Genomic DNA, 13247 nt, shown 5'->3' with positions numbered 1-13247 from the left:
TGTCGAGTTTGTGACACTCTACCGTCTTAAGTATACCATCCCATACAGATGGCATTACGTGGCTCAGGGTGACTGAGAGATTCCTCACCAGTCAGGCAGTTCACACTGAAAACCCACCATCGCCGAATAACCCACAGCTATTAAGACCTGTAAGAGAAAAGGGATTGTGTGATTTCTGTATGGTGGTCTCTGTAATGAAGGCTGCAGTTCAGCACACACTTCAAAGAGGATGACAGTAGGGAGTCTAAATCAGCTAAGTCTTCATCATGAGCCAAAATGTCATTGTGATAGATCAAAACTCACTGGTGTTGCCTGTCAAACATAACATTTGTAATGAAATGAGATTTTCTATTCACTTCTTTGTTTTTCCACCTGGAGTTTCTAAAATGCCAACACAAATAAAGTCTGCTTGGGCCTTACAAATGCTCAAAACCTGAAGGAAATTTGAGCTGATTTAAATGGCAAGTTCTAGTTTTATAAATCCTAACATTTGCAAAGAAACAGCTTTCATATATGTGGCTGAGCATAAGGAAGTTTTAAACATGTGGCTCTACTGAGTAGTTGTAATAAAGGACATAATTTATTAATTTTAAGTGTGTTTTCCAAGTACAACAAAAGTTTTATAATTACTTATGCTGATCAAAAGTTGTTCCTAATTTCAGCCATCATGTATTTAATGTGAGGTAATGTTGATAATAAGGCAGCAAATTGATAATAAGCACATTTTTTTCCCTTTTGTTTTAAATTTTGCACAGGAAAGAAAGATCACTGCTGTGTGGAATGTGGCAGAGAATTCTCTAACAGGAGTGCTCTTCAGAAACACATGAGAGTTCACATGGGAGAGAAGCCATATTGCTGTAATGAATGTGGTAAACAGTTTTCACGTATAAGTAATCTTCAGAATCACACGAGAGTTCACACGGGAGAGAAGACATATTGCTGTAATGAATGTGGCAAACGGTTTTCACATATGAGCAGTCTACAGAAACACACGACAGTTCACACTGGAGAGAAGCCATATTGCTGTAATGAATGTGGTAAACAGTTTTCACATATAAGCAATCTGAAGGTCCACACAAGAGTTCATACCGGAGAGAAGCCATATAGCTGTAATGAATGTGGTAAACAGTTTTCACATATAAGCAGTCTTCAGAAACACACGACAGTTCATACCGGAGAGAAGCCATATTGCTGTAATGAATGTGGTAAACAGTTTTATCAAATAATCAATCTGAAGAACCATATTAGAGTTCACACTGGAGAGAAGCCATATTGCTGCAATGAATGTGGTAAAAAGTTTTCACAGATGGGCAGTCTTCAGAAACAAACGAGAGTTCACAACAGAATAAAAACAGTAGTAGTTCCAAAATCAGTCCAGAAAAACAAGAACCCTTCAGGACTCAAGACTGAGGTTCAGTCCTGTCCTGAAAAGTAACCAAAATAACTATTGTTCAGAAATGAATCTCGAAGAGAAGCCATATTGCTGTTTGGAATGTGGCAAACAAATCTGTCAGAGCAGTACACTTCAGAGACGCACCAGAATTCACACCGGAGAGAAGTACAACTGAACTGTCCTGACTAAAGAGTGAGGTTCGCTCCTGCCTGGATAGTAAGCACATGTAACTGACACAAATCCATCCTACTTAGTGTTGTGTCAAAAACAAATCAACATGGAGGAGAAATAGAAGTTTATATCCTTTTTCCTTCTCCAGAAACAAAATAAAGAACAGGGCGTCATACAAACGGCTTCTCATTAAAGCTCCTACAGCCTTCACCGTTCGCCTAACTCTGTTTTCATAACATATGTATTACATATAGAACTATTTACAATATACTGTATTATACACATTTCATCAGAAAAAGAAAAAAAAAACACTTTGCAATATACATAGCTTCACACAATAAATAATAGTTCAGCTTTATAATATTATATATTTTGCTATTTCAGTATAACAAAAAATAAAAAACTTACTTTGACAAAAACAAAAAAACAGAGTTTCATACAAACAGCTTCTCGCCAATGCTTATTAAATAATCAAATCAATTAGTAATAATTATAAACACAACTATTAATATAAAGTTAATAAAATACAACTTAAAATCCAAAATATACACATGATCATTGCTGTACACCATGCCAAATTATGTTTTAACACTGTAGCAGTGCACTAAAAGAAGAAATGCTTTTTAAAATTTTGTTTGCTTTTGATAATAAAACATACACAACAGTATATAAGGACTCGGGGGGAGGTGACACATAACTTTTTTAACACTTGAGAATTACCAAATAATATACATGTCAAATAAATAGAATAAAATTAGAAAAGGCTTGGAGAGAGCAGACTTACCTGTACAGCATCCACCATCGCCTGAGGGTGCCTGCCGTCTGTGGGGAGTCACATTAATTAGCATCCGTACTCCAAAATATGACACTAAGTTTACACAAACAATTGCTTTTTGGAAAATTCATAACTGAAAGATACAAAAAATTAAAAAGACAGAATACACTTCGCTACACAAATTGCAGTACTGGATGTGGCCAACAATTCTCACAAATCAGAATCTTCTGGGCCACATAGAATTCAGACTCTGTGCCACCTCCAGAAGTGGGCTTAGTTGGAGAAGATCTACACCGGGGGCTATCAACCCTTTGTCATGGTATACCACCACAAAAAATATAAATGTTCTGTAACACCTGCATTTTATTTTGGTGTTAAATTGTTAATTACTGAACTGTTGTTATGTTAAACTAAAGGTGGAATTTCTTTTTGTACCCAGAAAATGTTCTTTCAGAGAGCTTTTATAAGGTACTAGCAATGTTAACTTGTCAAAGACATGTTTTAGAATGAATTTCAAAAGGATTTGATATGTTAGGACTGGTAGGCACTGGCAGTGTGTCACCATGAGGAGGTCACTTCAGCTGTCTGTGCTAATACTGGAAAAGCAAAAGAAATGCCAGCAATTGTGTCTCAAATGTTGTAAGTCTCCTCAGCGTCAGTAAATATTATTTTTATTATTATCAAAAAGTTTAGTAAAGTCACGCCTTTTGACCATAAGGGGTTTCATGTTCCGGAGTGACTTTGCATTCCACTATATTGGTTACCTATAGTGTGCTTACTTTATTGTTGTATATTATTTGCTGCTTTGAATAAATTACAATCACCTGTCTGTCATCTCCTGTCATCTGACGGTGACTCCTGCACTCGGCTTTCTGTCGGCCAAACCCTGTGAATTAGCACATTTTTCAGAGGACCGTGAAACCCCTCTTTTACATGGTCTTTTGAGCCGAAAGCTAAACTGAACAACACGAAAGCAAAATTGACAAAGCAGTGTGTGCGGAGGAGCTTAACCTCATCTCTAGTGCACTGGGCATCGATGTAGAAGAGAACATCTGAGCTGTCATCTCCACATTCAGCCAAACCCCAACTCACACACTGCAGACAACCCATCTGTGGGCACCGCTACTGGCCTTTCAGACAACGGGCTCAGTGCACTAAGCTTGAAGTGCTCGGCCGAGGCTGCTGAGAGACGAGGATTCCATCTCACCTTTTGGACTGGGATGTGAGATACTGTCCTTCCAGAGGTAACGTGTTGTCCATCACGAGCTCCAAGCAAAGCTCAGATAGCAAAGTGAGAAATGCAGTGAAGTAACCGATCAGTTAAATCACATCATGGCAGGAACACATGCGGTGTGCATACAGCTTTACTCTGACCCTTTGTTTTTTCCCCATCAAGACAAGTGAAGAAAAGAAATGTGCTGAACTGGAGGAGATTTTGTAAATAATGAGCAATGTAATGAATTTAATTTAAGTAATGTTTCCCACCACTGGTCGCTTGTAAACTTTTGTTTTTGTATCTGGGATATCAACACTTAAACAATTGGTGGAAATAAACTGAAGTCTGCTTAAGCAACTGGCTAAATAAATAGGCAGAAATGCAATAATGTTTTATTTTTCATCTTCATATCATTTTAAAGACAGAATTATTGACATAACCAATCAAAGTTCCAACTAATTTGCATTGTTGTGTGGCTCAAAAGTATGAATTAATTAATTAATCCTCTTTCATTAATTAGTGTTGTACTGTTAGTTCATATGTTTCTGTTACACAAAACTGTTCAATAAAGAAACCAAAATAATTTAATATACATAGGCAACTGATTATTAAAACTCTTTTGTATTAGAAAGTAATCCCTGAGTTATTTCTGCTTTAAAGAAAAATATTAATTTGCTTGAAGGAAATATGACAAATTGCAATTAATACATTGTGACTTTGATTACAAATTTCAACTGAGAGATTAATTGCAATTGAATTTTTAATCAGTTGTCCTCATGCAAACACATAATTTAGAACCATTACAAATGATGAAAATCATAACAATTGTGTACAATATACAGCGCCATTTCTTGCTCTATGAAGTCTCTACAGAAGCAGAGGGCCATCAAAGCCACTAAGGGCCCCCCAAGCTGCAAGTTCAGCCTCAGTATATTTGGGGAGTGTGAACATCACCTGTCTGTTTGTAGCCAGCTAAGCCCCATTATGTGTTTAATGAAGCACTTACAGTATATGCTTAAAAATTAAACATTTGATTTGAACAAAACTCAGCTGCAGTGGCAGAGAAGGTTTGGCTTGTGTTTGTGGGGTAATTAATTCAAAATCAATGATTATCACCAGGCTGTCTTGTCACGCTATGAGTGACATCTAATGACATGCTTGATAGGAAAGCTCGCTGGCACCGCATACCATGAGTAGCTTATTGGATCAGCAGGGCTTGAATTGCCTAGTGATGGGCAGAGTGAAGCCTCACGAAGCATAGAAACATTTGAAACATTTGACACTCACCTCTCTAGTGACACCTCCTGGCCATTCGCATTAATGTTACACAACTCAAACACAAACTCATGATCAAGTTTAATGAACTTGGTCTGTTAAACTCTACTGCTTTTAGTTTTTCACTGCTACAGACTGGCGACAAAGAGAGGGGGTCGTCAGCAGCTTGCAGTGTCTGAAGTGTTGATAGATATATAATTTGTTTCATGTGTATAACAAAACAAATCATATGAGTAACTATTTCAACTGTTATTTTGGTTGATAATTGCGGGTTTAGGGGTTTAATTAATTAAATATTAAATTAATCAGATGGAATGTGTTCTTACTTTGAGTTGGTGGTACATGGTAAATGTGTTAGTGACTGGGATTGCACCTCTGTAACTAGAAGATTCATTAGGAATGATACAGACTGGACAACTATCATATTTGTTTAAGGAAATGTTTTATTATTGTACTGTGCTGTGACTAAGACAACTTTTTACATGTAACTTCATCGTTATATTATTTAAGTTCATCGTCAGGCACCTGGAGCACATCTGGGTCAAGGTAAAAGGGGTCACCTCACTCCATTCAGGGAGCAGGAGTCCTGACTGTTGTCGGGCTGGCTTTCACAATATAAATAATCCTGCAACAAGACGACTATTTTGAAGAGATTTTTTTCTAGTCCCGCCTCCTCTCACCCATATTCAGCCACATCCATGGCCCTCTCATTCATGTGAATGCTTTTGACAGACACAGTTCAACTCAGCTCTTACACATTTTTATATATTTTCCCCCCAGGTGGAATTGAAGAGTGGAATTGTGGGGTCTCCTCAGTCTGTCAGTGGAGCAGGACGGTGACAGCAGTCTGTCGCTGAAGCTGCTCCTCTGTCTGGAGATGATCCTGTTCAGTGGATGCAGTAGATTCTCCATGATTGACAGGAGTCTGCTCAGTGCCCGTCACTCTGCCATAGATGTCAAACTGTCCAGCTCCGTGCCTACAATAGAGCCTGCCTTCCTCACCATTTTGTCCAGGCGTGAGGCGTCCCTCTTCTTTATGCTGCCTCCCCAGCACACCACCACATAGATGAGGGCGCTCACCACAACCGTCTGATAGAACATCTGTAGCATCTGATTGCAGATGTTGTAGGACACCAGCCTTCTAAGGAAGTATAGTCTGCTCTGTCCTTTCTTACACAAATCATCAGTATTGGCAGTCTAATCCAATTTATAATCCAGCTGCACTCCCAGGTATTTATAGGTCTGCACCCTCTGCACAGTCGCCTCTGATGATCACGGGGTCCATGAGGGGCCTGGTCCTCCTAAAATCCACCACTTACTCCTTGGTTTTGCTGGTGTTCAGGTGTAGGTGGTTTAAGTCGCAGCATTTAACAAAGTCCTTGGTTAGGTTCCTATACTCCTCCTCCTGCCCACTCCTGATGCAACCCACGATAGCAGTGTCCGGTAGTCCAGCGAACAGGCCCAGAGAAAGTACGTCCCCTGCGGCGGACCACAATGTCAGACCTGCAGTTCCTGGCACCTGTGGCCTCAGGTGGTGAAGCAGCAGCCAGAAACATCCATGGTCTTCATCACATGTGACGTCAGAGCGATGGGCTTGAAGTCATTCAGCTCACTAGGACGTGATACCTTTGGGACTGGGGTGATGCAAGATGTTTTCCAAAGCCTTGGGACTCTCCCCTGTTCCAGGCTCAGGTTGAAGATGCGCTGTAGAGGACTCCCCAGCTCCAACGCACAGGCCTTCAGCAGTCGTGGTGATACACCATCTGGACCCGCTGCTTTGCTGGCATGAAGTCTCCTCAGCTCTCTGCTTACCTGGGCTTCTGTAATTGTGGGTGGGGGGAAACTCTCTCCTTAGCTGGTATCAGTAGAAGGTTAGGTGGAAGGTGCAGTACTCCGAGGTGAGAGTGGGTTAGGGTGGTCAAACCTGTTAAAGAAGTTGTTCATCTGGTTTGCCCTCTCCACATCTCTCTTGATGGTGGCACCCCGCTTCCAGCTGCAGCCTGTGATGATCTTCATCTCATCCCACACTTCATGCTGTTATTCTGCAACTTCTGCTCCAGCTTTCTCCTGTACTGCTCCTTCACTGCCCTGAGCTGGACTCGGAGTTCCTTCTACACACACTTGAGCTCATGCTGATCACCACCTTTAAAAGCCCTTTTCTTCTGGTTCAAAGGCCCTTGATGTCACTTGTAATCCATGGCTTGTTGTTACCATAGAAGCGTACTGTTCTTACTGGAACTACAATGTCCATACAGAAGTTGATGTAGTCAGTAGTGCAGTCAACAACCTTTTCAATATTCTCACTATGTGACCCCAGCAGTATATCCCAGTCCGTAGTTCCAGTCTCTCAGAGCCTGCTCTGCCTCAGGGGACCACTTCCTGAATGAGCATGTGGTTGTAGGTAGCGCCCTCACTCTTGGTTTATAGTGAGGCTTAAACAGAACCAGGTTATGATCTGCTTTCCCAAGCACACACAGTTGGGTGGTGCTCTGTGCGTCCTTAACGTTTGCATACAGAAGGTCAATAGTCCTATTTCCCCGGGTGTTGCAATCCACATACTGGGAGAAGGCAGTTAATGTTTTGTCCAGTGTCAAATGGTTAAAGTGTCCAGCGGTTAGCAGGGTGCTGCGTTTGCAGTTTAGCAACATCGGAATGGATGACGTCACCCGCTATCTCCACATCCGCCCGAGGAGGGATGTAAACAGTAACAACAATGACATGTCCAAACTGTCTGGGCAAGTAATAGGGATGCAGACTTACAGCCAACAGTTCAATGTCCCTGCAGCAAGTGGAGATTTTAATGTTTACATGTCCAGAGTTGCACCATCTTGTGTTGACATAGAGTGCAAGTCCAACCCCTTTCTGCTTTCCGCAGGTATTTGCGTCTCTGTCCGATCTAACTGTGCTAAACCCGGGTAGCTCCACGTTAGCATCTGGGATGTTAGTTGTTAGCCACGTTTCACTAAAACACAATAAACTGCATTCTCTGTAGGTCCTGACATTTTTCCCAAGCGCAGCCAGTTCGTTGATCTTATTTGGTAGCAAGTTCACATTTCCCAGGATCACAGAAGGCACCGAAGGTTTGTAGTGCCACTTTCTCACTAAACGCTTGGATTTTATTGTAGCACCGGCTCTGCTGCCACGTTACCGCCTTCTTACTTCGTCAGGTAAATAGAGAACCACACCAGCACGGGCATTTGTTCTTAGCGCTTGAAGTTGATTACTTGAATAAATGAGTCTCGGTTTAATCCATGTTAAAGTAATATAAAGAGTCCACGGAACGAGACCACATAAAAGAAAGTGGTAGGAGTTAACAGTGAAATAGAGAAAAATACAGAAAAGGTAAGAAGATAAAGTCATATACGGAGCTGCTGGAAAGGCTACCACTTGCAGCAGCACCTGAGTCATTGAATCATATAGTCTTATTGGGCACAATCATTTAAAATGTATTGATCATCCACATCACATTTATTTCTCCTAGCAATTCTGTTCAGTTTTTGAACTCTGCTGATGCCATTTGTACTTCAAACTGAGTTCGATGAATAATGATTTGAAGCGCTCAGGAGACATACGCACTGATTAATGAAATGTGGAATGAGGTTCGACACCCAAATCAGACATGCACACTGATTAATAAACCATCTAGCATGGTTTGAAATATCGAGCAGACATGCACACTGGTTAATGAACCATCAAGGTGGTCGAAGCACTGAGTAGACATGAGTAGTTAAAAATGGCTTTGTGAAGCCTCAACACACTCAGAGGCATTGTGCTCCATATTTGTGAGAGTCCATCTGACACTTAACTCTGTAGGTATATTTTGTAATTTAATTGCTAATACACACTTCAGTTAATATAGTTCAGTGACAGACTGAAACAACAATTCAGGTAGTTGCTGATAATTCATTATTGTTATTGTGGATTGCTGTGATTTCTTTTGTCTGATACATAGTGTCAAAGATATATTGTCATATGTCAACTTATATATATACTAGCAAAATACCGCGCTTCGCAGCGGCGAAGTACTGCATTAAAATTTTTATTAAGAAGAAAATTAAACCTTTTTAAACTGTGGGAAAATATGCCAATAATTATTTGTTAAGGATCTCTTTGTATACCATGTTGTCAGTTCGGCCCCCTGGTTGTAACATGACCAAGCTGTGCGCTGAGCTTACTCTTGAGCATGTAACGTACAGTTGGCCATGTGAACAGTAATCTTGTCTCAAATCTCACAGCTTGGATTGCTGCTATCATAATCGGTTTGAGTTTCATGGTTTGATTCAATTACGACAGTATTTGCAGGATTTGTTGTGTTGAAGTGACATTTGGCATCTGTCAAGCATTGTAAGCACACAACCGGTTTCATCGATAAAATCACATCCAGCTTTTGAGAGTTTAAACATTCATAAACATCAAAGTGTCCACTACTGAAATCGTCACCTGTGAATCTAAGATGTTTAAGAGGCATTGGCGGTTGTCGAAAGGTGTAAAATATTTGGCCATTTCGGTACACTTGAAAGCGACAACCAAACAATTCAGCGACAGCCATCAACTCAGATGCAGAACCATAGGTGAAGGGCTTAAGCATTTCACTCTTATAGTGCAAACACGTAAAGATAGAAGGATTAACACATTAAAAATAGCTTGCCTTAATGCTAGAAGTATCAAAAATAAGGTAAGTGAGTTGGAGTTGTATGTAGCAGAGCATAATTATGATATTATAGCAATAACGGAAACCTGGCTAAATAACAAAGATGGGGATGAGTGTAACATAGAGGGATACACATTTTTTAGGAAGGATAGACGGAACAGAAAAGGAGGTGGGGTTGCTGTTTATGCCAAACAGGAATTAAATGTAAGTCATCTTCAGTTGGATGATGAGCCCCATCTTAGTGAGGACATGTGGCTTCGCCTGGAAAATATTAGGGAAAAAGGTCTGATTTTAGGAGTGTGTTATAGACCACCCAATTCAGACAGTAATTTCAACACACATCTTTTTAGTAATATCAAAAAGGCAAGTTTACAGGGGGATATTATAGTCATGGGGGACTTTAATTATCCAAATATTAACTGGGATAACCTTACAGATGGAGGAGCACAAGAGCAGGAGTTTTAGAAGTAATCAGCGACTGTTTTTAACACAGCATGTTAAAGCACCAACAAGGGGTGAAGCCTGTCTGGATTTAGTATTCTGTAATAATCAGGATAGAATTGAGGGTGTAGAGGTGATTGAACCACTAGGGTCAAGTGACCATAATGTAATACAATTCTCAGTATTTTGTAAGAGTACAGATGCAAAGACTAAAATTGTTAAGTTGAACTTTAGTAGGGCTAATTTTGAGCAGATGCGACAAAGTCTAAGTAGGATAGACTGGGATAAGCTTTTAAATGTGGAGACAGTCGAGGAGCAGTGGAACAGGTTTAAAAATGTTTTACATGTAATGCAGGACAGATACATACCTAAATTTGGAAGTAATAGGAAACTAAAAAATCTCCACGATGGATTAATAAAGATTTAAAAAGAAGTTGCAAAGGAAAAACTGCTGTATAAGGCATATAAGACTAATGACTGCAAAGAGAACCGTAGCGTATGAGAAAATGAGGGCAACCATTAAGAAGGATATCAGAGAGGCTAAAAGACAGTTGGAGAGGAATATAGCAGATAAGGCGAAAGAAGACCCCAAGAGATTCTTTCAGTATTTTAGTAGTAAAAGAACAGTTAAGGAGGAGGTCAAGTTCATCAGGAATAGTAAAGGGAATTAAAAGATACAGACAATGAAATAGCAGATGCCCTAAACTTACATTTTTCTGAGGTGTTTACAAGTGAGCAAGTGGATAACCTGCCAGAGGTAAACACAACTACTAAGGAGGTACTGAGGGATTTGGAAATTGTAGAGGGAGAAGTGCTGCTCAGATTAAATAAGATGAAATCAAACAAATCACCAGGCCCAGATAATATTTATCCTCGTGTTCTTAAGGAGGCTAGTGAGTACATATATAAACCCTTGACACATATTTTTAGGAAGTCACTGTGCACTGGAGAGATTCCAAAGGACTGGAAAATGGCAAATATCATCCCATTATATAAAAAGGGTGACAGGGCAGATCCAAGCAACTATAGGCCAGTAAGCTTAACAAGCATCACAGGAAAATTAATGGAAGGAATTATTAAGGATAAGATTGAGCAACACATGACAAGGACAGGAGTTATTCTGAACAGTCAGCATGGGTTCAGAAGAGGGAGGTCGTGTTTTACTAACATGTTGGAATTCTATGAGGAGGCAACAAAAGGATACGATCAAAGTGGAGCTTATGATATTATTTATCTGGACTTTCAGAAAGCATTTGATAAGGTGCCACATGAGAGGTTGGGCATCAAGTTAAAAGAAGTGGGAATTCAGGGTGATGTTTTTAGATGGGTGCAGAATTGGCTCAGACACAGGAAGCAGAGGGTGATGGTGCGAGGAACCTCATCAGAACTGGCCGATGTTAAGAGTGGTGTTCCACAGGGGTCAGTGCTAGGGCCGCTGCTATTTTTAATATATATAAATGATTTAGATAGGAATATAAGTAACAAGCTGGTTAAGTTTGCAGATGATACCAAGATAGGTGGATTAGCAGATAATTTGGAATCCGTTATATCATTACAGAAGGACTTGGATAGCATACAGGCTTGGGCAGATTTGTGGCAGATGAAATTTAATGTCAGTAAATGTAAAGTATTACACATAGGAAGTAAAAATATTAGGTTTGAATACACAATGGGCGGTCGAAAATCGAGAGTACACCTTATGAGAAGGATTTAGGAGTCATAGTGGACTCCAAGCTATCAACTTCCAAACAGTGTTCAGAAGCCATTAAGAAGGCTAACAGAATGTTAGGTTATATAGCACGATCTGTGGAGTACAAGTCCAAGGAGGTTATGCTCAACCTTTATAATGCACTGGTGAGGCCTCATCTTGAGTACTGTGTGCAGTTTTGGTCTCCAGGCTACAAAAGGACATAGCAGCACTAGAAAAGGTCCAGAGAAGAGCGACTAGGCTGATTCCAGGTCTACAGGGGTTGAATTATGAGGAAAGATTAAAAGAGCTGAGCCTTTACAGTTTAAGCAAAAGAAGATTAAGAGGTGACATGATTGAAGTGTTTAAAATTATGAAGGGAATTAGTACAGTGGATCGAGACTTGTATTTTAAAATGAGCTCATCAAGAACACGGGGACACAGTTGGAAACTTGTTAAGGGTAAATTTCGCACAAACATTAGGAAGTTTTTCTTTACACAAAGAACGATAGACACTTGGAATAAGCTACCAAGTAGTGTGGTAGACAGTAAGACGTTAGGGACTTTCAAAACTCGACTTGATGTTTTCTTGGAGGAAGCAAGTGGATAGGACTGGCGAGCTTTGTTGGGCTGAATGGCCTGTTCTCGTCTAGATTGTTCTAATTCTAATTCTAATTCTGTGTAGTAAATTATCTCCTGTACCGTCATCAGTCCACACCTTGAACCTGTCCCAGTCATTCAATACATAAGACACAATGTTCCTCCGGATATCAACAGTGAGCCTGATATGGCTGTGCAATATGTAACAAAGAGAATGGAAAAGGTAGGTGGTATCTCTGGGCATGGAAACCACTCGGTAAGTGAGAGTTCTTTGATCGATAGTGATCATCTCTATAGACATGGTAATGGGGGTTGGAATGATAAAGGAAATGGGTACCTAAGAAATGTAAAGTAAGTGTAAAATACCTACACAATAGCTATAATTTTAATAAACAAACAATAAAACAGTGGAGAAGCCGTGGATTAAACAAAAAGGCTGTAGTTATCAGTAGGGAGACGTGAATCCCGTGGGGAAGCAAGGAAGGGAATGCAGAGACCGGAGCGATGGACGGTCTTATATAGGCAGGCAGACAGCCAACAATGTGGGAGGCGTTGGGATGGGGGACCCAACGCCACCTCACACGGTGACCGAGGTGCAGGCTATGGACGTATATATGTACGTAAGTAGGATTCAGTTAGCATTGGGAACCCATGTACCAAATTTCTTGAAGATGGGCCCATAAGTAACAAAGACTGTTGAAAAGTTCAATATGGCGGCCGACAGTGGCATCATACCATCGAAATAAGTACGTACATTGGTTTCGGTTAGTACAGGGAAGCCGCCTACCAAATTTCGAGAAGATGGGGCCATAAATAAGAAGGTTCAACATGGCGGACGTTGTTGACCGTTATGACCATTACGCGTAGAATTTCGAAATGAAACCTGCTTAACTTTTGTAAGTAAGCTGTAAGGAATGAGCCTGCCAAATTTCAGTCTTCTACCTACACGGGAAGTTGGAGAATTAGTGATGTTGGAAAGTTCAATATGGCGGCTGACAGTGGCGTTATACCACCGAAATAAGTATGTACATTGGTTTC

At 40.4% G+C, this 13247-nt stretch overlaps 2 protein-coding genes across 2 annotated transcripts in view; one reads left to right on the top strand and one right to left on the bottom strand.

The window, feature by feature from the left end:
* The window catches only part of LOC120534750 (zinc finger protein 721-like), a 250293-nt gene extending 248858 nt beyond the window's left edge, over positions 1-1435 (top strand). Inside the window, 1 exon segment of the mRNA XM_039762331.1 lies at positions 805-1435. Within this exon segment, the coding sequence (XP_039618265.1) occupies positions 805-1435 (631 nt within the window).
* LOC120533562 (gastrula zinc finger protein XlCGF26.1-like) overlaps positions 1-13247 on the bottom strand; it is an 813484-nt gene that overhangs the window by 327209 nt on the left and 473028 nt on the right. The window lies entirely within an intron of this gene.

Source organism: Polypterus senegalus, chromosome 8, assembly GCF_016835505.1.
Source record: "Polypterus senegalus isolate Bchr_013 chromosome 8, ASM1683550v1, whole genome shotgun sequence".
In the NCBI taxonomy this organism is placed as follows: domain Eukaryota; kingdom Metazoa; phylum Chordata; class Cladistia; order Polypteriformes; family Polypteridae; genus Polypterus; species Polypterus senegalus.
The sequence above is the reverse complement of the archived record's forward strand: the minus strand, read 5'-3'. Positions and strand labels throughout refer to the sequence as shown.